Source organism: Mixophyes fleayi, chromosome 8 (assembly GCF_038048845.1).
Source record: "Mixophyes fleayi isolate aMixFle1 chromosome 8, aMixFle1.hap1, whole genome shotgun sequence".
Lineage (NCBI taxonomy): Eukaryota > Metazoa > Chordata > Amphibia > Anura > Limnodynastidae > Mixophyes > Mixophyes fleayi.
This window is the reverse complement of record NC_134409.1, coordinates 134,784,017-134,804,786: the sequence shown is the minus strand read 5'-3', so window position 1 is coordinate 134,804,786 and position 20,770 is coordinate 134,784,017. Positions and strand designations below refer to the sequence as shown.

The 20,770-nt window shown below is 42.0% G+C and overlaps 2 protein-coding genes across 4 annotated transcripts in view; one reads left to right on the top strand and one right to left on the bottom strand.

Annotated features, from left to right (window-relative positions):
* LSM3 (LSM3 homolog, U6 small nuclear RNA and mRNA degradation associated) overlaps positions 1–6,946 on the bottom strand; it is a 491,439-nt gene extending 484,493 nt beyond the window's left edge. The window contains exons 1-4 of one of the 2 annotated variants that reach the window (XR_012678618.1): positions 6,846–6,946; positions 5,633–5,743; positions 5,448–5,543; positions 2,447–2,829 (exon numbers count right to left, since the gene is read on the bottom strand). Coding sequence is in view for 1 of the 2 variants with exons in the window: in XM_075183696.1 (XP_075039797.1) it covers positions 2,749–2,829; positions 5,448–5,543; positions 5,633–5,743; positions 6,846–6,866 (309 nt within the window). In the remaining variant the exon portion in view is untranslated. Of the gene's footprint in view, positions 1–2,228; positions 2,830–5,447; positions 5,544–5,632; positions 5,744–6,845 lie in introns of those variants that run through there. The other variant, XM_075183696.1, reaches the window with a different exon arrangement.
* Positions 6,947–6,998: 52 nt separating this feature from the next.
* Positions 6,999–20,735, top strand: XPC (XPC complex subunit, DNA damage recognition and repair factor). 2 transcript variants are annotated; one of them, XM_075183687.1, is made up of 16 exons: positions 6,999–7,175; positions 8,802–8,994; positions 9,521–9,630; positions 10,250–10,370; positions 10,532–10,616; positions 11,353–11,510; positions 13,276–13,396; positions 13,792–13,881; positions 14,022–14,921; positions 15,227–15,387; positions 15,917–15,998; positions 17,336–17,467; positions 17,929–18,098; positions 18,496–18,589; positions 18,792–18,881; positions 20,372–20,735. In XM_075183687.1, the coding sequence occupies exons 1-16, from the start codon at positions 7,064–7,066 to the stop codon at positions 20,576–20,578; spliced, it is 2,826 nt and encodes a 941-aa protein (XP_075039788.1). In that variant the 5' UTR covers positions 6,999–7,063; the 3' UTR covers positions 20,579–20,735. The 2 variants fall into 2 exon arrangements, with proteins under 2 accessions (XP_075039788.1, XP_075039787.1); XM_075183686.1 differs by having other exon boundaries at positions 7,000–7,175; positions 20,369–20,735.
* Positions 20,736–20,770: the final 35 nt, after the last annotated feature.

Here is a 20,770-nt window from a genome sequence, read left to right as displayed (position 1 = left end):
TCTATTTCAATACCCTGACAACAGGCTAATACAGGGCTCCCCAATAGTGCAGGTTTTCCATATATCCTTGCTGGAGCACAGGTGTAATTATTACCGGCTGACACATTGTAACAGATCCACAGGTGGTCCTAACTATGTCACATGTGATCCGAAAAACCTGCACTGTTGGGGAGCCCTGAGGACTGGGTTTGGGAAACCCTGGGCTAATAGATCTTTGCACTAAATCCCTTGGTGTCAGGGATGATTTGGGGTGGGGGTGTAGCTTGGTATATAAGGCTTCTTGCTTTTTGACCAAGATAAATCAAAAAGTATATTACAGCTTAGACCAGTGGTTCACAACCTTATTTACAGTGGAAAACCCCAAATGTTTCATAATGCTTCACCACAAACACACCGTGGTTTTGAATGCTATTGATGCCCAATACATGTAAAACTAAATTTTTATGCAATTGCCATTTTATTTTTGTGCATTATGAGAGATTATCTTTTTGTTTTGAAGGGGTGAGGTGGCGGCAATTCAGCACATGGCTGATCAGATTCAGAAGTTGATGCTGCTCAATTGTGTGTGTGTGGTTCAAAGCCAAGAAGTTTTATTTTGCAAGGTCAAGATAACAAAAAAACGATTGACAAAGTGAATCCAGTTATCAAAAATAGACAAGTAGTCATCAAATCAACGGCCAGCGTAGAACATATGAAACACTAAGTCAACCGAACCTTTAAAGGAAAGAGAGGGTATAGAGGAAGAAAGGAGCGAGAAGAGGGGGAAAAGGAAGGAGGGTAAGAAGTGACTAGATCCATTGTAAGGAGATATAAGTCCAAGAAAGATGAGGTATTAGAACTGGGTTATGTAAAGGGTGGGCACGCCTGAAAGGCGGCTAACCATGGGTCCCAAACCTTGGTGAAAGCTCTCGAAGTGTTCCAAATAAAACTGGTCATATACTCCATCCGTTGAGTCTGCCAGACTACCAATTATGGACTGCATGGAGGGAGAAAGCCAACATTTTTACTTTCCTTATTTAACCAACAATTCAGTCGATTCTAGCCAGAAAGATTATCTTGGTTTACATTCATTATCTCGGTAGGAAATATGGTTTTATTCTTGTTTAAAATTGTGCTTTTGCCCTATACCTGATGAGAGGGTTCCTTTTAACAAGATTATCTCCCATATCTTGGCAGCTGCTAAATCCTTAATAGCAAAGTATTGAAAAGAGCCTAATGGTCCCTTCATGCAGGAACTACGGTGCAAATGTAACGTACAACCTCCACAATAAATCACATAATGTCGACAAGGTGTGGGCCCCCTGGTATTCACTAGAAAGCCATAGTTGCCTATCCAGTAAGTCTCTCCCCCCGCAGTTGGAATATCATTCTTGGGCCGCCTCAGGATTCCCCCGGCTGGGTATGGTGCACTGTTGGTGAGTAATACCTTATTTAGTATTTGTGCCTTTCTACCTCCCTCCCCTTATCCCCCTTTCCCCATTGATATACTGTAGAAGACAGAGGAGACACCTTGTATATTAACACTCTTATGTTCACTATGTTTGTATTTTTCCAGTTTCCTCTTTAAAAATAAATAAATAAATTGTGCCTTTTTCTGCGCAGTGAAAGCATGCACCTCAGGAGGAGGCAGTGATCTGCAGCCCTCCAGGCAGAGGAGGGTTGAGAAACGAGTGGGCCTGTGTGCAACATTAGCCCCCCTGCCCGAACAACATGCAAAGGTTCAACGTATTCAAGATAAGCAAAAAGGCTATTACGCCCACTGAAATACTGCAAAGAAGAATAGACTCCAATGTTACGACAGTAAAGTTTCATATCGCCAGATAATGTAGAACTACAAGTACCATGCTAGCTACAGAAAATCTGTGGCAGCCTGCGGCTCTCCAGATGGAGACAGGCCATTCCGACAATTCTAACTCCACCCTCCCTGGCTGGACTTGATAGGTCAGCTGACGAGACATCACAATGTCCATACACTTGCCAAGAACAAAGTGCAGTCATTACAGATTCTTTTTCTGAGAACCCCCAGGGAACGCTTCAGGACTTCCCAAACCCCTGGTTGGGAATCAAAGGCTTAGAGCACTACAAATGGCCATATTGTGGGGGGAGGATGTTCTTTATTATATGACAATCAGTACTTATTACAGCATTGGGTAATATGGTCAACATTCAGATTCTTACTTTTGATTAGTGAGAACTGTGACCACACAAAATGAAGACAGTGCACATAGTTCTCAGTTATCTCATGGAACAGTTTACTTGACAAACAATATCAGGTGCCAACTCAAAACAAAACATTGGCACCAATGACTTTCATGGCAATTCCCAAATTAAATCGATCTTCCTGTATACAGTAAAACCTGTACGAGTCTTCTGCTGCAGCATATCAAATATAAAAAGTACTTTTCAGCATTTCACAAAATCCCAGATTCCAAAACAATTAAAAAACAAAATTCTGTGGCATCTGCCGAGGTGGTGAAAACAGCAAGTGTCAGACTGTCAAAAACAAAAATTTAAAAAAAAAAAAAAACTTTCTAGGGAATAACAGCCATGTTTAGTTTGCAGAATAGGAGAATTCTCTTACTAGTGGAATATTCTGCTACTCAATGTACTGCAGGTCTTTCCAGCACCAAGAGAAACCAGGCCTGGGAAACACGTCTTGAGGAACCAACCCAGAAACTAGCTGTAAGGAAGTGGATGGTGGTTACGGATATTCTGGTGCGTTACGGACGCCATTGGTTTGCAAGTTCATCAGCCAACCCTCAGGGGAGGAGCTACAAGCACAACACCGTCTCCTCTAACAAACAGCATAGGGATGTTCCTCTTTGTAGACTAGGAGAGGGAAAAATAAAAGGGCCATTAAATGATGCATCTTAAATTGGAATGATACATGTATCACATGGAAAATTTTGTGGGCACTGAAAACTTCTATCTGCAAGAAGATAGATACGCAAACTCTTCATAATGATTCCCTGTTACCATCACAGAACCAAAACACTATGAACAACAGTTTGTGTAAAATAAGTGTGTGTATCAACACTGGACATAGGTGAAATGCATGAATGGGGGACAGCAGATGAAAAAGAGAAAAAAAAAAAAAAAGTCATCAACAAAATTAGGCTGGGTCCGATTCCTACTACAACAGGGTGACCTCTGAACTGCAGATTCCCCAAAATGTTGTGAGCCAGCTGTCTACCTTGGTGCCGGTTTGCAAGGGGACCCCACACTCATCCACCTTTTAATGGAAACCAGCTCAGGGTGTATATATCATTAGTGCAGGTTAAGAATTTGTTTCATCGTTCTGTTTTAACAGAAGATTTGGTCGTCTTCCCCAGGACCATTTAAACAGCTTGCGATGACTGTCGTATCTTTGATCCAGACCCATAAAATTTTGAATTGGATGTGTCTTAATGATGCATGCAACGCTGAACACAGATTTTAAAAGGATGCAAGTGTGCAAACATTTTTGTGCATGTTCTTGGTGTATTTTAGCAGTCAACTATATTGAAGCCCTAGTGTGTAAAGATCCATGTGCTAAAGGATATGATGCATAAACCTTTCAAATTATCCTGGCCCTGCTTGGCGAGTAGCTTTCCCAAACATCCAGCACTCAAAGGGTTATCACATGGCAGCAAATGACTGCATACCAGCCAACTACACACAGTGGTAGCCACCAACATTCATTTGTGATAAACCAGAGGCACTTCATGTCTCTGGTCTGTATGATGTCTTATTAAATTCATGGCCTGAACCTTGGTTCAACCCACAAAACGGCTGCCTCCAGTGTGCCGGCAACAGGTACCCTTTAATAAATGGATGACACTTCCATTGAAGACAGAAGACAATTTTACATTAGTAACCAATACCAGTTCATTAAAAGATACAAATATTTAAATCCATGTTTTGACTACAGTAGTCTGCAAAGCACAATTGTTAAATAGTCCTGTTAATCTGAATTCATTGAATTTAAACTGGGAGTGAACAGATTTCATACTACAGCTAATACTTTCTTTTCACAAGTTTTCTTTTAGGCCAATAAAAACATTTGCTAAAGGGCGGATCACCTATGTTCGCGCAGACTACCACCAAAAGAGAAAAAGATCAGCCACAACATTAAAACCACCTGCCTAATATTGTGTAGGTCCCCCTCCTGTCGCCAAAACAGTTCTAACCATGAAGGTGACCTGTGGTATCTGGCACCAAGAGCAGATCCTTTAAGTTGCGAGGTGGAGGCCTCCATGGCTCGGACTTGTATTTCCAGCACATCCAACAGATGTTCGAACGGATGGCGATCTGGAGAATTTGGAGGCCAAGTCAATGCCCTGAACTCTTTATCATGTTCCTCAAACCATTCATGAACAGTTTTTGCAGTGTGGCAGGGCGCATTATCCTGCTGAAAGCGGCCACTGTCATCAAGGAATACCGTTGTCATGAAGGGGTGTACTTGGTCTGCAACAATGTTTAGGTAGGTGCCAAAGTAACATCCACATAAATGCCAGGACCCAAAGTTTCCCAGAACATTGCCCAGAGCATCACACTGCCTCCACAGGCTGCCTTTTCCCCATAGTGTATTCTGGTTCCATCTCTTCCCCAGGTAAACGACGCACACGCACCCAGCCATCCACATGATATAAAAGAAAACGTGAATCATTAGACCAGGCCACCTTCTTCCATTGCTCCATGGTCCACTTCTGGCACTCATGTGCCCATTATAGGCACTTTCAGCAGTGGACAGGTGTCAGCATTGCACTGTGACTGGTCTGCAGCTACGTAACAAGCTGCAATGCAGTGTGTGTTCGGACACCTTTCTATCATAGCCAGCACAAACTTTTTCAGTCTGCCACAGTAGCTCTTCTGTGGGATTGGACCAGACGGGCTAGCCTTCGCTCCCCACGAGCCTCATTGAGCCTTGAGCTCATCACCCTGTGGACAGTTCACCGATTGTCCTTCTTTGGACCACTTTTGGTAGATACCAAGCAGTACATAGCAGGAACTCTCAACAATACCTCCCGCTTTGGAGATGCTCTGACCCAGTCGTCTAGCCATCACAATTTGGGACTTGTCAAAGTCGCTCAGATCCTTACACTTGCCAATTATTCCTGCTTCCAAAACATCAACTTCAAGAACTGACTGTTCACTTGCTGCCTAATATATCCCACCCCTTGACAGGTGCGATTGTAACAAGATAATCAGTGTTATTTACTTCACTTGTCAGTGGTTTTAATGCTGTGGCTGTTCAGTGTATATTGGGGTATCAAGGAATGTGAACAGATGCATTATAGCTGAGGAAAATCCAGGATTTCCTCAGAAAAACTGACCACTATACCAACTATAATGGTTTATGTGCAAAACTGAACATAACATAAGACTGAGCAATTCATTATTTACATATTTTTTTTTACTTACATATAGATGTTTAACACATGCAGCTATAGGTCCCTATTAGATACCTTATATATCTCCTCATAGGTTTCCTCATCAATCTCAATGGTTGTTACTGTTTCTTCAACATCTCCCAGTATCATATTCAAGTGCTGATCGTATGCCTGTTTAGAAAGTGGAGGGTGAATAATGGAACATTTGGGTGTCCACAACACAAATAAAATACTGAGAACATGAGCAACAAGTCACTCACATGTAACCGTCCTCTGAGCTCTCTGTCATTTCTCATCTTCACATAAATCCGCTCATCTAAGCTCAGCCGGATCAAGTCCAGAGGTTCCTCTACAGTGTTTGTGGTCGGTTGCTGATTGTAAATATAAGAGAAAGATATTCGAAAAAAAAAACATATTAAACTATAATTAGATTGTAAGCTCCAATGGGGCAGGGACTGATGTGAATGAGTTCTCTGTTCAGCGCTGTGGAATTAGTGGCGCTATATAAATAAATAGATGAGTTCATAAACTAGTCCTTAAAAGTCAACTGCTCTTTTATGGATTTAAAGGGGTTAAATGTGCAAATTAGACCCCAAAGGTCCTACCCTGCATATACAACTCCTATCCTCTCTAAAACTAGACAGAGGATGGCTTACAACCACTTCCACTGCCAAGTATATTTAATAGGCTTCCAAATTGCTACAGGCAGGATTTACATATTGGAAAGTCAGTGAAGGGTCTGGTGCAGACACTTTATTCCTGGCCAGGACTGGTATCCAAATATTTAGTTCCTCCCACAATCCCAACCCCATGGCAATGTTTTGCCATGATAAATTCAACCCTAGCATATGAAGTGCGGGCTTGTACTAGACACATCTGCCCAGATAAAATGCACATCATTTTGGACCCACCCTTTGACATAATGACGCAAAAGGGGCATTTGACAGCAGGGGCAAAATGCGGGAGTCTCACAGACATTCCTGGAGAGTTGGCAAGTATGGTTTACACTACTGAGCACTTTATTAATACAATATTAGTCTTGTTGGCTTTATGTATCCCTGAATTGTTGTTAAAAATCAGTTTAAGCCTTAAAAGGGAATGTAATGGCAAACAATGCTAACTGAAAACCAGATTTTTTATATATATATATATATATATATATATATATATATATATATATATACACACACACACACATATACACAGTTGTTTTGTAGTCCCACTTATAAAGTATCTTTACTGTCTCTCCCTCAGACACGGGGGCCCTCTCCCATGATCAGTGTAACCTCAGGACATGTAGCAGTCCTACATGTGTGTGTTCCTGTGATCAGGGGCCGGACATCCGGGGCTCTCCCAGGACACCCCGCCGTCCAGGGCCCACGTCATGTTATTTCCCTGCAGCAGCCGGTGGACGTCCCCTGAGCCGCCCCCCGTGTGTGTGCGGGGCCCGGTGTACACAGGGGCCCCCCTCACCTGCTCCCCATCATCCGCCATCTTGCAGCGCGCGCAGGAAGAGTCTCCCGGGTAACTGCGCTCTCGCGAGATTTATGCAGCCACTGCGGCCTGGGCGCCGGATCCGCCAATCACAGGGGGAGGCACTACTGACACGTGACGGCCCGAGGGTTTGTTATACAACAGCAGCATCAACAGCATGTGTGGTTGAGAGCGTACTGACACCCGGCCGGTGGGGGATGGGCAAGCGCCGGGGCTCCGCGGACTCCAGGACCGGAGGGGGCAAGAGGCCGAGGAAGCAGCCGGCCAAGAGGGTGCGGGGAGGTCAGTCCAGAGCGGCGGAGCAGGAGGGTGAGTGAGGCGGGTAATGTGCGGATTATCCAGACATCGGCTGCATTCAGATCAATAATAATAATAATAATAATATTACCTACATCCTCTGCTCTCTACTGTCATCAATGCTACTAATAATAATGATATTACCTACATCCTCTGCTCTCTACTGTCATCAATGCTACTACTACTACTAATAATAATATTACCTACAGCCTCTGCTCTCTACTGTCATCATTGCTACTACTACTAATATCTGCATCCAGTGCTGTGATCAGTATTCTCATCATTGCATCCTATCCAGTACTTAATAATAATATTAATAACAATAATAATATTATTAATATAATCTGCATCCAGTGCTGTGATCAATAATATTACCTACATCCTCTGCTCTCTACTGTCATCATTGCTACTACTACTAATATCTGCATCCAGTGCTGTGATCAGTATTCTCATCATTGCATCCTCTCCAGTCCATAATAATAATAATAATAATAATAATATCAACTGCATCCAGTGCTGTGATCAATAATATTACCCACATCTCCTCCTGTTATCAGTATTATTATCATTATATCAGCTACATCCTACTGTTATCTATACTTCTACTAATAATAATATATACTAATCTCTTGTCATCAGTATTATTGGCATTATATCTTCCTCACCTGTCATCAATCATACTACTACCATCATCTGCATCCAGTGCTGGGTTCAATAATAATTATATCAGCTGCATCCGCTAATCTCTCCTGTCATCACTTCTACTACTAATAATAATATTACCTACATCCAGTGTTGGGATCAGTATTATCATCATAATATTTTCTGCATCCTCTCCTGTCATTAATAATAGTAGCTGCACCCTCTCCAGTGATCAGTATTATTATATTCATGATGATGATTATTATTATTATTATTATTATTATTATTATTATTATTATTATAAATAGTAATAGTATATGCATGCTCCCCGTTGCACAATATTATCCCCACTGGTATTAATATTGTTATTAGTATAATGCACAGTAGGATCTACTGTTTTTGTAAATACACATCATCATCATCCTTTATATATATATAGCGCTGTACAGAAAACTCACATCAGTCCCTGCCCCATTGGAGCTTACAGTCTAAATTCCCTAACACACACACACAGACACACACAGACTAGGGTCAATTTGATAGCAGCCAATTAACCTATCAGTATGTTTTTTTGGGAGTGTGGGAGGAAACCGGAGCACCTGGAGGAAACCCACACAAACACGGGGAGAACATACAAACTCCACACAGATAAGGTCATGGTTGAGAATTGAACTCATGACCCCAGTGCTGTGAGGCAGAAGTGCTAACCACTTAGCCACCGTGCTGCCCAAAATAATAATGCACTTTTCCTGTAATTCCTGTATAATATAAGTCGCCTTACTGAGTAATATCCTTAATTTATAATGATTATATCCCACCATCCATCTACTACTTTCAGATTATTATGTTTGTTTTCTATAAATATTTCATTGTGTTTTGTTTTTCTCTTCTCTGTCTCACCGACCCGTTGGCTGCGGATATAAAAGCTATTTTTCCCCCGTCAGTTAACCAGTTTCGTTTGCTGTTTCTGTATTCTCTGGTGGTTTATAACCCCAGATGGCCAGGGGGATAGATCTGAATATGGAAATAAGAAGAGTAAGAACGCAGCTGCAGGTGTTCAAACCACAAGAAAAGCTGCTGGAGGCGCCGATAAGGCATCTAGCGGGGACGGCGTGAAGAAAAAAACTCCCAGAGCTAAGAAAACAGCAGTTAAACAAGTGAAAACGGAAGACACAGAAAGGGAAATTGAGTGAGTGTCTTCTTTTCATATCCGCTTGTATAGAGTTGTGATATTGGCCATAGGTTGTGTGTATTTTTTATGCAGAATGTTATGTTCTCTTTAAATCTGCCCCATTATCATTAATACATTGTAGTGCTATATATTGATTGCTCCTTTATGCACCAAATTTTGTCTTCGTTCCATATTGTTTATATACTGGCAGGTGTATACCTTTGTGCTATGCAATTGGAGATATGTTTCACATGGTAATATACAGATAAACACTTGTACTGGCTTTGTTGCTGAGAGTTTAGTCTATAGATAGAACGCACCTGATCACAAATGTATTCAACACTATATATAATGTTATTTTTACCTTTTAAAAATATTAAAAACATTTTGATCGCTGTGTTCTGGTCACCGTCTATGTCTCTGGGCTTTTCATAGCGTGACTGATCCCCTTTTTAGCTCTTGTGTAAACGCTACATTCAGTTCACTGCAGGCGGAGCGGTTTTATTTAGGCATTATGTTTATACTGCTCGTGGTTTTTGTTCAGAGACTTGCTAAGTTTGGAGTCCAAAGCGATCGTTCCAGATGCCACTGTTAAAGATGACGGCAGCTCGGAGGGCGCAGAGGATAGCGACGAGGAATGGGAGGACGTGGAAGGTATTGCTGGATGTTTAATCTGTGGAATTAGGATGTGAAAGTAGGAATTATGCCCTCTCTGTACTGCGATATAAATCATTCGTAAACTTCATTTGCAAAGGATGGACAGGTAAAATTGTTTTGTACCTCCTCATGTTGTGTTGCGGTGCTCTCTAGCTGCGATGTGTTTTATATCTTTATAAGAATTATGCCTTTTAGAGATAGGAGTAAACCATCATCATCATCTTAATCAACATTTATTTATCAATCTAGCCGCTGCATGCAAAATAGATTGATGGGGTTAGAGTCTGATTCGGGAAAGACCTGTAAGGAGGGAATTACAATAGTCAATGCGGGAGATGATTAGTCCATGAATTAAAGTTTTGTTTTTTTTGCAGTGTCTTGTGTGAGATATGTGCGTATTCTGGAAATGTGTTTTAGATGTATGTAACATGATTTAGATATAGAGTTGATTTGGGGAACAAAGAATAGTTCAGATTCAAGGATCACACCAAGGCAGAGAGCTTGTGGGGTCTGGTTTATGGTCATGTTATCAACAGAAATAGAAATGTCTAATCTCTGCCTCTGTCTAAGACTCACCTTTGCATCCTGGAATCTCTCACTAATTATTCTCTGTTAGAACTCAATGCTCCGGCACTGGAGTCATTACAAGCCACCACATCCGACGATCCGGGTTTTCCCACAAAGTCCGTAGAGATAGAAATCGAGACAGCGGAAGCAGCACGGAAAAGACTGAAGAGGTCATTCATTTCTTCTATATTATCAAATCTTTCCGATCTTGGAGGTTTTAAATCCTACCTATATATTGGAGAAGCCACAAACACTAATATGATAAAGATGACATGAAGGGACCAGGAGTTAATTCACAAGCTGACGACTGCTCTTTTATGACGTTTTACAGAGAGAAGAGGAAAGCGGAGTTTGCCGCGTATCTCCGTAGAATAATGAACCGCTTCAGTAAGGAGCTGCGAGAAGATACTCACAAGGTGAGAGGTGATGTAGAAGGAGTGGGAGATAGGTATAAGAATGATCATATATAAGGCAAACGGTAAACCCTACACATGGTGAATGTATACAGTGCTGTTTAGAAATACTCCGTTATATTTAAGGTTGCACGTGCTTGTATTTTATGTAGCAAATGAGGAAAATCAGGAATGTAGCAGTTCATACCTCCTACGTCCAGATCTATACAGCCGTCTAAGTCTTACACCCACTAAACACTAAAATGTCAACTTTCATATATAAAGGTGAAATACGTTGTTTAATGTTACACTAACAGTCCGCTGCAGGCGAAAGACAACATGTCGGACATATTTAGGTGAAAGGGGTTTTTTTGGTTATTTTTTCCCAACCCGCCAACTAGCAGAGCTCCCAAAATGTTTTTCATTCCAAAACAAAATATTCATGTGGTAGATTTTATCAAATCTGCTAAAAAGAAAGTGGAGGCGTTGTCCACAGCGACCAATCAGATTCTAGCTATCAATTTTATTTTAGAATGTACAAGATAAATGACAGCTAGAATCTGATTGGTTGCTAGGGGCAACACCTCCACTTTCTCTTTTTAGAAGGTCTGATAAATCTACCCCATGGTGTTCTTGTTTAAACATAAACACTTCAGATCTGTCATGTATTTTATTCTGCTCTATGGGTAACCGCACATCTTTATTCTGTTACTTGGTGTTTTGCATTCACTTATGCTGCGATAAATCTGTCTCCCTCCAGGTACACCTGCTCTGCCTTCTGGCCAATGGCTTCTACCACAATGATATATGCAACTCTCCCAACCTCCAGGCTGTGGCGCTGTCTGTGGTTCCCGTCAAGTTCACCAACATTCCAGCTGCCCGGGTGGATGTGATATATCTGACAAACCTGGTGAAATGGTAGTTTTACCTCCGCTTTCTCTGTATTTACTTTTCCATGTAATATACAGTGACAGAATCCCAATGAATGAGATTAAAGTTCCAGCAGCCATGAAATAGCATGTCAGATGCCATCACATTGTTAGAATAGCTTTCTGGACCACAATATTTTGAGTAAATCTGACTTTATATAGTTACTTTATTTATGGTGCCTTTTAAGTTACAAAGGTTTATGTGAAATCGCTGCTGGCCCCAAGATCCCCTTCATTAAACAAACTGTCAATTAAAGTTCAGAGTGGTCCGCGCTCCACCTTCACAACCTCAACGATCCAAAGTTATTAAAACTAATTCATGCATCAGAGGAGTCAGTCTAAAATCAACATTCTTTATTATGCCAATAATGACCCTTCTTAAAATTCTATTAAAGTGTTTCAAAAGAATACAAGTCTCGATATAACACGTACTAAACACTGCGGATCATGAGTGGGAGACCTTAGTCTACCTATCCATACAGTCGCCACTTTATATCTGCGTAGCTTCAATACGTAAAACGGTATCAATTAAATGTTAGTTTATCTTTCATTTAATAATCCAGCACATAAAGGACCCGGTTATATTATGTCCCACAGAAGTATCACTTGAGTCTTCTTTTTATGAAATTGGTTTCCTCATTTAGGAATACTAATCCGCAGTATCCAGAGGAAACAAAAATGTAGCTCACCAATGTAGGGGCTCGTTGTCCCGTTTGTAGCGGAGATCTGGTCCTATCGTGCAATGATCCCAGAAAACCTTTAATAATAAGGTAGAATGATCTTATTAGCTGACTCCCTTGTAAAAGTCTCCGTTATGTCTTTCATGCAGCGCAGGAAAAATAGACTTTGCATTAGCTTAGTGTGACGCGTTTCATCGCGTATAGCATTTAAATCGGAAGCGGATTATTCGTGAGCCACACAGCTTCCTACCAATCCGAGTCTGTCATTTGGTTCATCAAGCAAAAGGTGTGCCATTGAGGTTTGTTATTATGGCTATCTATAAACACATAGAACTGACTCATCTGTGTTTTAATAGTGTAATTTAAATAAATAAAAACACTATTAGCAAAAGTAAGATTACACATAAAGAGATTTCTTTTTCTGCAAACAAAATACAATAATAAACCATTTCATGAATGATCGCAAGGTGGCAGGCTTGCTCCTAATCGGTAAACATAAATTGATATCCTATGTACATTTTTCTAAAGTACTATTTTATTTTGTATTTTTAATTATATATTTTTTTTTTATTTATAAAACTTCACACAAGGGAGTATAACCCATTATTAACTTAGTGTTTACTCCTCTAATGACTGTAAGAGGAGAAACGCACAAGGAAATCACAATCATGTTAAGTGCATTCTATCATTGTATAGAAGTAAATCTATAAATCGAAATATGAGAGTAAGTAATAAAAAAGAGAGTGCACAAAAGGAACAAAATCTATATTAAAATATGGGAGGAGAAGCTAATAATTCCTCAGATCAAAAAAGTCCTCGATTCTCCTAGGGCATCAGGACTGGCTGCTGTGCTTGGCTGTTGTAGACACGGTGGGCAGTGATTACAATTAAACTGAAACCACCCTATATAAAAATGACTACAAAAATGCATCATAAATGTTACAGCCTTCCCTCGGATAGGACAGTTAGAACCTACAGATATTTTAGTGCCCCCCTGGGGAAGATCAGAGGATAAGCTCTGCTGTGTGTTCTATGTAGAACTCTGTCTCACCTAGAACACATCTATCTCCCCAGGTTCAGCACCACATTCACCTTGAATCCAGAAATGTCTATGGATGATCGCGAGCCCTTGTCGGCCACTCTGGAGCGTAGATTTGGGGCGTACGGCGTGAGAGATGAAGAGGAGATGATCCGCGTAAGATTGCTTATTTTACAGACTACATTAATGTCTTGTATAGATTTTCTTTGCCAGTAAATGTGGTTCTCTAATGGCGGAGGGGATTTAGAAATAAATAATTTATTTTGCCTACTGTTCGAATAAAAGAAAATATTACTCTATGCTATATTTAAATTGTTAAACTAAAAAACAATAATAAAACCGTAATAAAGTGTAATCACGTATAGAATAAACATAGATCTGTTCTAAGTGTAAACCAGTGGAAATAGGCTGGCAAGATTGTCAGTCTGTCTTTATCTGCCATCACATTATGTATTCCTCTGTATGTCAGTTTGGAGTCACTCCGAAGCTACATTATAACTTCCTGGGACCATTTACCTTATTCCCTTCCCTGCTGTACGGTTTCTCTACAGATTTTTCTGATTCTCCTACGAGCGTTACAACTCCTGAGTCGACTGGTACTGTCCCTTCAGGCCATCCCCTTAAAGGAGCCGCCCGCCAAGGTAAGCTCAGGGTCCATCTCGGGCATCCATACTTACTGCACACTAGACTTAAAGACCTTTGTTCCATTTCTCTTCTTCTTTGGCAGTGATTTAAATTCCAAGGATTGGCTCATGCAAATGTTGATTTATCCCGCTTCCAGGTGAAACGCAATCCCAAACAGAGGTCGTTCTCCAAAAGCCCAGCTAAATCCCGCAAATCCCAGAAATCTCCCAAAGGCAAATCAAGAATAGACCCAAAACATAAGAAGGAGAAAGAAGTTAAGCAAGAAGAGGCCGCTCCTTCGGAAAGCGGAGAAAATAGAGGTAGACAAGCGGCCGATAAGGTCACGTCTGGGAAGGAAGTCAAGAAAACAAACAAGAAGAGTTTGAAGGTTGAGAGTGATGAGGACACTAATAAGCGGAGAGCTCGTCCAAAGAACCAGCTTCGGAGAACGGCGGCCTCAAAAGTGACGTACAAGGAAGAAAGTGAGAGTCATTCCGGCAGCAGTGATTCCGACTTCTTCATTGACAGCGAGGACAGTGATTCCTTAGACTGGGACGAGTCGTTTGAAAGGAAAGTCAAAAGAGCGTCAGCTGTTTTCAAGGAAACCAGGAGAAAGTCTGGAGAAGGAACAACAAAAAGCCCCATAGCCTTGGGAAAGCCTAAATCAAGGAGCTCCCCCAAAAACGACAACGTTCAACCTAAGAGGAGAGGCAAGATCATCTCTACGGATGACGAGGAAGAGGGGATAGTGTCGCCACCCAGAGGTAGTGATCAATGGGTGGAAGTGTATTTGGAGAAAGATGAGAAGTGGGTATGTGTGGACTGTGTGCGGAGGGCCGTTAACCAGCCTCCATTGTGCTTTAAGGCGGCCACCAAACCCGTTACTTATGTGGTTGGGATCGACAGCTCTGGACAGGTTAAGGATGTGACGCAGAGATATGATCCTGAGTGGATGACCGGTACCCGCAAACGCCGTGTTGATCCAGAGTGGTGGCAGGAGACACTGAGGCCTTATAGAAGCACCGGCCCTAAACGGGAGGACCGGGAAGACGTAGAGGTAGGAGTCATGGCCTTATCCTTCATCTACATCATCTTCTTGACTATCTCTTGATAATGGCGGTCAGCAGATGACTCTGGGTGAGATTTGGGTATTTGTAAAACGATTTGTCTGGCTAATAATCATTACCATGCTTTCATAGCCTACTGGCAAATAGACTTAAAGGAGGGAGTTGGCTCTTGAGGCCGTCACCATTACAGTACAGCATTTGCCAGTCCATGTTGAATGAACATCTTGGTTCTCGCTCTGTAGCATCAGATCGCAGCCAAATACCGAAATTCATTCCTGATCTCTCATGTCTGTAGCTTGAAGCTAAATTACTGGACCAACCACTGCCGACATCGATCACCGAGTATAAGAATCATCCACTTTATGCTCTAAAGAGGCATCTGCTGAAATACGAGGCTCTCTACCCCGAATCTGCCGCCATCCTGGGCTACTGCAGAGGGGAAGCCGTTTATTCCAGGTAACGAGTGGGTGGTCCCAGTGTGAAGACGCATGGCCGCCAGCGATGAAATGATGTTACATTATCTGAATGTTTCTTTAGTGGCAAATCTAGTAATCTATTGAAAACTATGTATTTTATTCTTTTAATTTATTACAAGTTTATACTATTTAGTGATCTTGCAGTTTTAATAGATTTTATTAATCATTTTAATTGTGATATTCATTCCAAATGGTCCTAATTCCATGAAATATTGACGTATTTGAGATGACGGTTCTTGGAAAGACTCCTTGACCAACTGTATATAGTAAAATATAATATGAAATTCTAGGGCCAAGAGCCCTCTTTGTACTCTACGGCACAATTTAGCCTTTGATAGGCCCTGACCCGAGGTCACGTGTTTTAGGGTGAGGGGCTTATTGTGTGTTATAATGGAAATGTTATGGTTCAGAGTGGATTTTACAGCCTGTTGATGGTCTCAGACATGTGTGTAGTGAGCAGTGGTTTTGGTCTGCCGGTAGGTAGTGTCTAACGGCTGCTTTCTCTGCAGGTCCTGTATCCACAGCCTGCACTCCAGAGACACGTGGCTGAAAGAGGCGCGAGTGGTTCGGCTAGGAGAGATGCCTTACAAGGTAACGCACTGCGTAATGCCAGCTTTGTGTAAGAAAAGGTAAAGAATCTAAACTACCGATGTCCGTCCAAAGTAAACCCCGCTTTGTCTTTTCATTCCTGTGCGCTTCCCAACCACAGTATTTTGGCTTGGTACCTGACGGGTCTCTTGACTATAAATCACTATATTGACATTAATGTAACACCGCTTTTCCCATTCACCTGGTCAGCAGACCAACGTTATAGAACATGCGTTTCTAATCATTAATCTGACTCCAACTTGTCTTGCGTAAAGAAATATTCATATTTAGATTAGGATGAGTTCAATCCACCAATGTGTCCTCTCCTTGCTGACAAATACTGCTTTACTGTGCCCATTAGCCAGTAATGGTGGTGGACTGTTATGTTTGGGAGGCAACTAAACTGTAGGATGGTCCAAAAGTGAATGACTCCTTCAATATCATCCTACATCTGTGATCGCTGTATTTTCTATAGACCTCTGGAAGATTGAGCTACACAGAAAATTACATCAATGCTGAGAAGTGGGCGTGTAGTGAAGATGGCTTTTGATTAGACGGTTGCATCACCTGTCCAATCGGCTGCCAATCTCCCTACACAAGTCCCTCCAACATGGTCTGCTGCGTTTTCTAAGCTTCTGGGGGGCTAAAAATGCATCAGATCCACGTGATCAGTAGATATATTTTGTGTGCCAATGTATGTGGGTTGTTTACAATATATACTAATAACACAACGTCCCATATACTTGGTTAGAACTTGTGCAACTTCTGAAATAAAATTAAGAGTGATCCCATAATATTGAAAGGAAAAACAGGGACACCCATATGTCCTGATGTTTGCTCATGCCATAAATTCCATGCCACCAGTCCCTCCTTACATGGCAGTAGAGGAGTGGGAGAGCTCATGCTGGATATAGTTATGTATAAACACTCCAGGTATATTATTCACCTTAGTAATATGTGATCTATATAAATGTAAGTGAATGGCTTTACACGCTCTTTAATTTGAGATTACCAGGAATCTGAATTATAGGGAAAATGAGTATTGTGAGTGAGCACTAGGCACAAAGTGTTAAATTTAATTTGAACAACTATGGTTAGTTATTGTTTTAGATTAAAGGGGGGAAAAAACAGTACTACTTTGCACAATAATTAATATACATAATAGAATATTAATTGGTGTTTTTTGGCTATTTTATAAATCTCATTTTACTCCAGCCTGACTAGTGACAGAATGAGAATTTTCACTGTACATTCAGGTAAATCTTATTGAAGAATAAGAAAGATTGGGGGCGCACGCTGGAGATGGTTTTAACGTTTCATTCTGTTTCTTTGGTGCACAGATGGTGAAAGGGCAGTCTAACCGCGCCAGGAAAGCCCGCCTGGCAGATCCCGAGAAGGACGGAAATGACCTTGCCCTGTTTGGCCTGTGGCAGACCGAGGAGTACCAGCCGCCCGTTGCCGTGGACGGGAAGGTGAGACCCGGTGTATTATATAACATCCGGAACAGACTGTTCAAGGAAATCCGCTGTAATCACCCAGAGCAGAAGGAGAAGCTGCCATCTCTGCACGGTGTAGGTGAAAGGTCGTTAGAGCAACGCCAAGTCACGTCTGACCTGCAAGCTCTGTCCTGTCTCTGCACAATGGTCCATTGTAAGCTCCACATAGGGCTTTAGGCAGTAAGATGTGCAGTGGTCTCTAATTTATTGTCTGGGGTATCCTTAACAGGTCAGTTTAGCCCATATTTATATAAAAAAAAATAGGCACACTGCCATATTTTAGTGGACACCCGCCCCACATCCCTAGAAAAACGTCATGCAGTCTGTGTGACGAGGTTTCTTTGAATGAAATATTAATGCTCACAGATTGAGACAAGGCTCTCGTCCCTCTCCTGCTGTGTCAGTGATTATATCCAGATCTTCTGCTTCGTTCACAGGTTCCACGCAATGAATTTGGGAACGTGTATCTGTTTAGACCCAACATGCTGCCCATCGGCTGTGCCCACCTCCAGGTCCCGAACCTGCACCGCGTGGCGAGGAAGCTGGACATAGACTGCGTCAGCGCCATCACCGGCTTCGACTTTCACTGCGGCTTCTCGCACCCCGTGTAAGACTCTCTGATGGATAATTTGGGGTTTTCGGTTTGACCCATCATCTGTAAATATTGATCATAATCCATATGGGAGACAGCTGTATAGACCACTTATACCTCTCACTGCGTCCTAAATGACAACTAATTCTCCAGTTATAACCGCTCAGATATGAAACTGAAAATACATTGGGGGATGTTTATTATAAAGGATTCGTAGCATCCGATCAGATTCTGTGATTGTTCTGATGGAGTTTAGAGAAATGTCTATTCTACAAATCACTGAGTTTATTTTCAGGTGTGATATACAGTGATTTATTTTTATTTGCTCCAGTTGTCGCCCTCCAGATCTTCGTTTATTCGGTTATACATCCGTCTTATCCCTTTATTTAATGTGAATCTTCTCCTCTCCCAGAACCGATGGGTATATAGTCTGTGAGGAGTATAAAGACGTCTTGCTGGCCGCCTGGGAAAATGAACAGGTTGAGATAGAGCGGAAGCAGAAGGAGGTAAGCCGTACAGCGGAACGTTCATCGTAAGTTTGCTCCGCCTCCTTGGGAAACTGACATGGCGCAAAGACCAATCAGATTTCAACTTTTAGCAATGAGACATATGAAAGATAACCTATGGTTGCCATGGGTTACAGCACCTGTGTTCTTGCACCGGTTTGTCGCCAAATGTCCCTAATAACCATTTTTCTGCGTGTTGTAGAAGCGGGAGAAGCGAGCGCTGGGGAACTGGAAACTGCTGATAAAGGGACTTCTGATCAGAGAGCGGTTAAAAGCGCGTTACGGGAAGGAGGTGAGTTATATGTGGACGGCGTCAAACACTCAGACTAGCGATCACTGTATAGCAAAGGGCACTAACTGCTCCAATAATCTAATAGTTACTGTATAAAATCTCCAGAAAATATTTACTTTTATTAACGTTTTCCACTTTAAAAACAAACAAAAACCTTTTAAAATGCTTCCAGACTTTTTTCATCCAATAATTTCTGGCAGTGCATGCTTGTACTTCTAGTTCCACAACATATGGATAGGTTCACATGCAGCATAACTTTCGCTAGTCGTGCGTTGCTCAGTGCTATTGGTTAATGCAGATTGATGTAGATTTTAGGTCTCAGAATTCTTACAGCAGCTGTAATACATGTCAAACTGCACAGGAAATAGGGATCAGTGGATAATCTGTGTCATGTTTACCTTCAGCCTGAGAAGGGTATAAACCAACTGATAGTAGATATCCATAGTCGCAGTGACTCTGGCCTTTGAATTCTAGGTTCATTGATCCGTCAGTGTCTCTCAATATATTTTTTTTAAAACCGTTTTAGTTCTGTCCATTATTAAAATTGGTAACCAGCCTGTTTTGAACCTGGACTCAGACTTTCCCTCCGCTCAGCCACTAGTCGGCTCTCACTGTGGGTTGGCGTAATAACATGAATGTAACAAACGCGCATCACATCCAGAGTTGCCAAGTGTGTCACATTGGTCTTGATGTTTGTAGGTTATATACAGGCAGCCGCTGACTGATGGAGGACGTCAGGGGTGGGGCCGTTGGGGAAGCAGAGCTCTGCGGGTTGTTGGGATTACATGTTAAGCCCCGCCTTGGAGCGTTTCCCCCAATCGCTTACTCATACTTGCCAACTTTTCCTCGTTGGCTTCAGGGAGATCCCGGGGAAGGTGTGCGTATGGGGGCGGGGCTTGATTAATCACACAATTTTGACCATGCCCCTAAACGAATGTCACAATTTGGGCCAATTACAGCAGCGGGCGGGGCTAAGATAATGCAGCGAAATTTGCATCAAGGCCTTCCCCCCGCCACTTATCTATTGTGGGGGCGAGAACCAGAAGGTCTCCTAGAAATGCGGGAGTCTCCCGGACATTCTGGGAGAGTAGGCAACTATGCGTTAAAGAAAAGCAGCTAATGAACCTCTAGAGACTGAAGTGTCTTTTACATTTCTGTCTCCATTACTGAAGTCATGTTGTCTTACCTGTCAGTCTTTGATAAAATCTTGGTCTCCATGAAAATGGCCACCTCCATAGGCATGAATACATGGACATAGGACACAATTTCTGAACTGTGTCATCGTGCCACAGAGGGGGAAGCTAACCACGTCTGGTACTGGCTCAGCATCAGGGAGAATGCCAGACTCTTCAGGGAGTGAGGGAGATCACCCCTATTTCAGGGAGTCTCCCTGACATTCAGGGAGAGTTGGCAAGTATGGCTTACTGCTGCGTTGTCCGTCTGCTAGCGGCTGTGAATGACGCTTTTTCTCCGTTTTCTTGATACAGGAGATGGAAACCCCGACCTCAGCAGTGGGTGAAGGAATGTTGTCATCCGATGAGGACAATCCAGCGACGGAGACACCTGCTCAGGATACCGCTGTCTCCTGGCCTCAAAACCGCCAGACTGAGGAACAAGAAGGAAGGAAATCGAAGCAGAAAACCAAAAGGGAGAAGCGAGGAGAAGAGAAACATTTATTCCCATTTGAGAAGCTGTGAGATCGCTCACATGAACCAATCACAAATCCCAGACAGACCACTGACCACACCTGTAGCTCCCAGTGAGATAAAGTAGGAATAGAAGACACCTTTGTTTATAAGTAAAAAGTTGTACAATTTTTTTCATACCTAAGAATAAAACTTTCTATATAAAGTGCTCTTGGAATATGTTTTAGTAACGAGAAAACACCT

Coding starts and splice junctions, on each gene's coding strand:
- XPC (XM_075183686.1), top strand. CDS start 7,064: ATGGGCAAGCGCCGGGGCTCCGCGGACTCCAGGACCGGAGGGGGCAAG. Junction 15,388..15,916: donor GGGGAAGCCGTTTATTCCAG/GTAACGAGTGGG, acceptor CTTTCTCTGCAG/GTCCTGTATCCACAGCCTGC. Junction 18,882..20,368: donor AAGCGCGTTACGGGAAGGAG/GTGAGTTATATG, acceptor TTCTTGATACAG/GAGATGGAAACCCCGACCTC.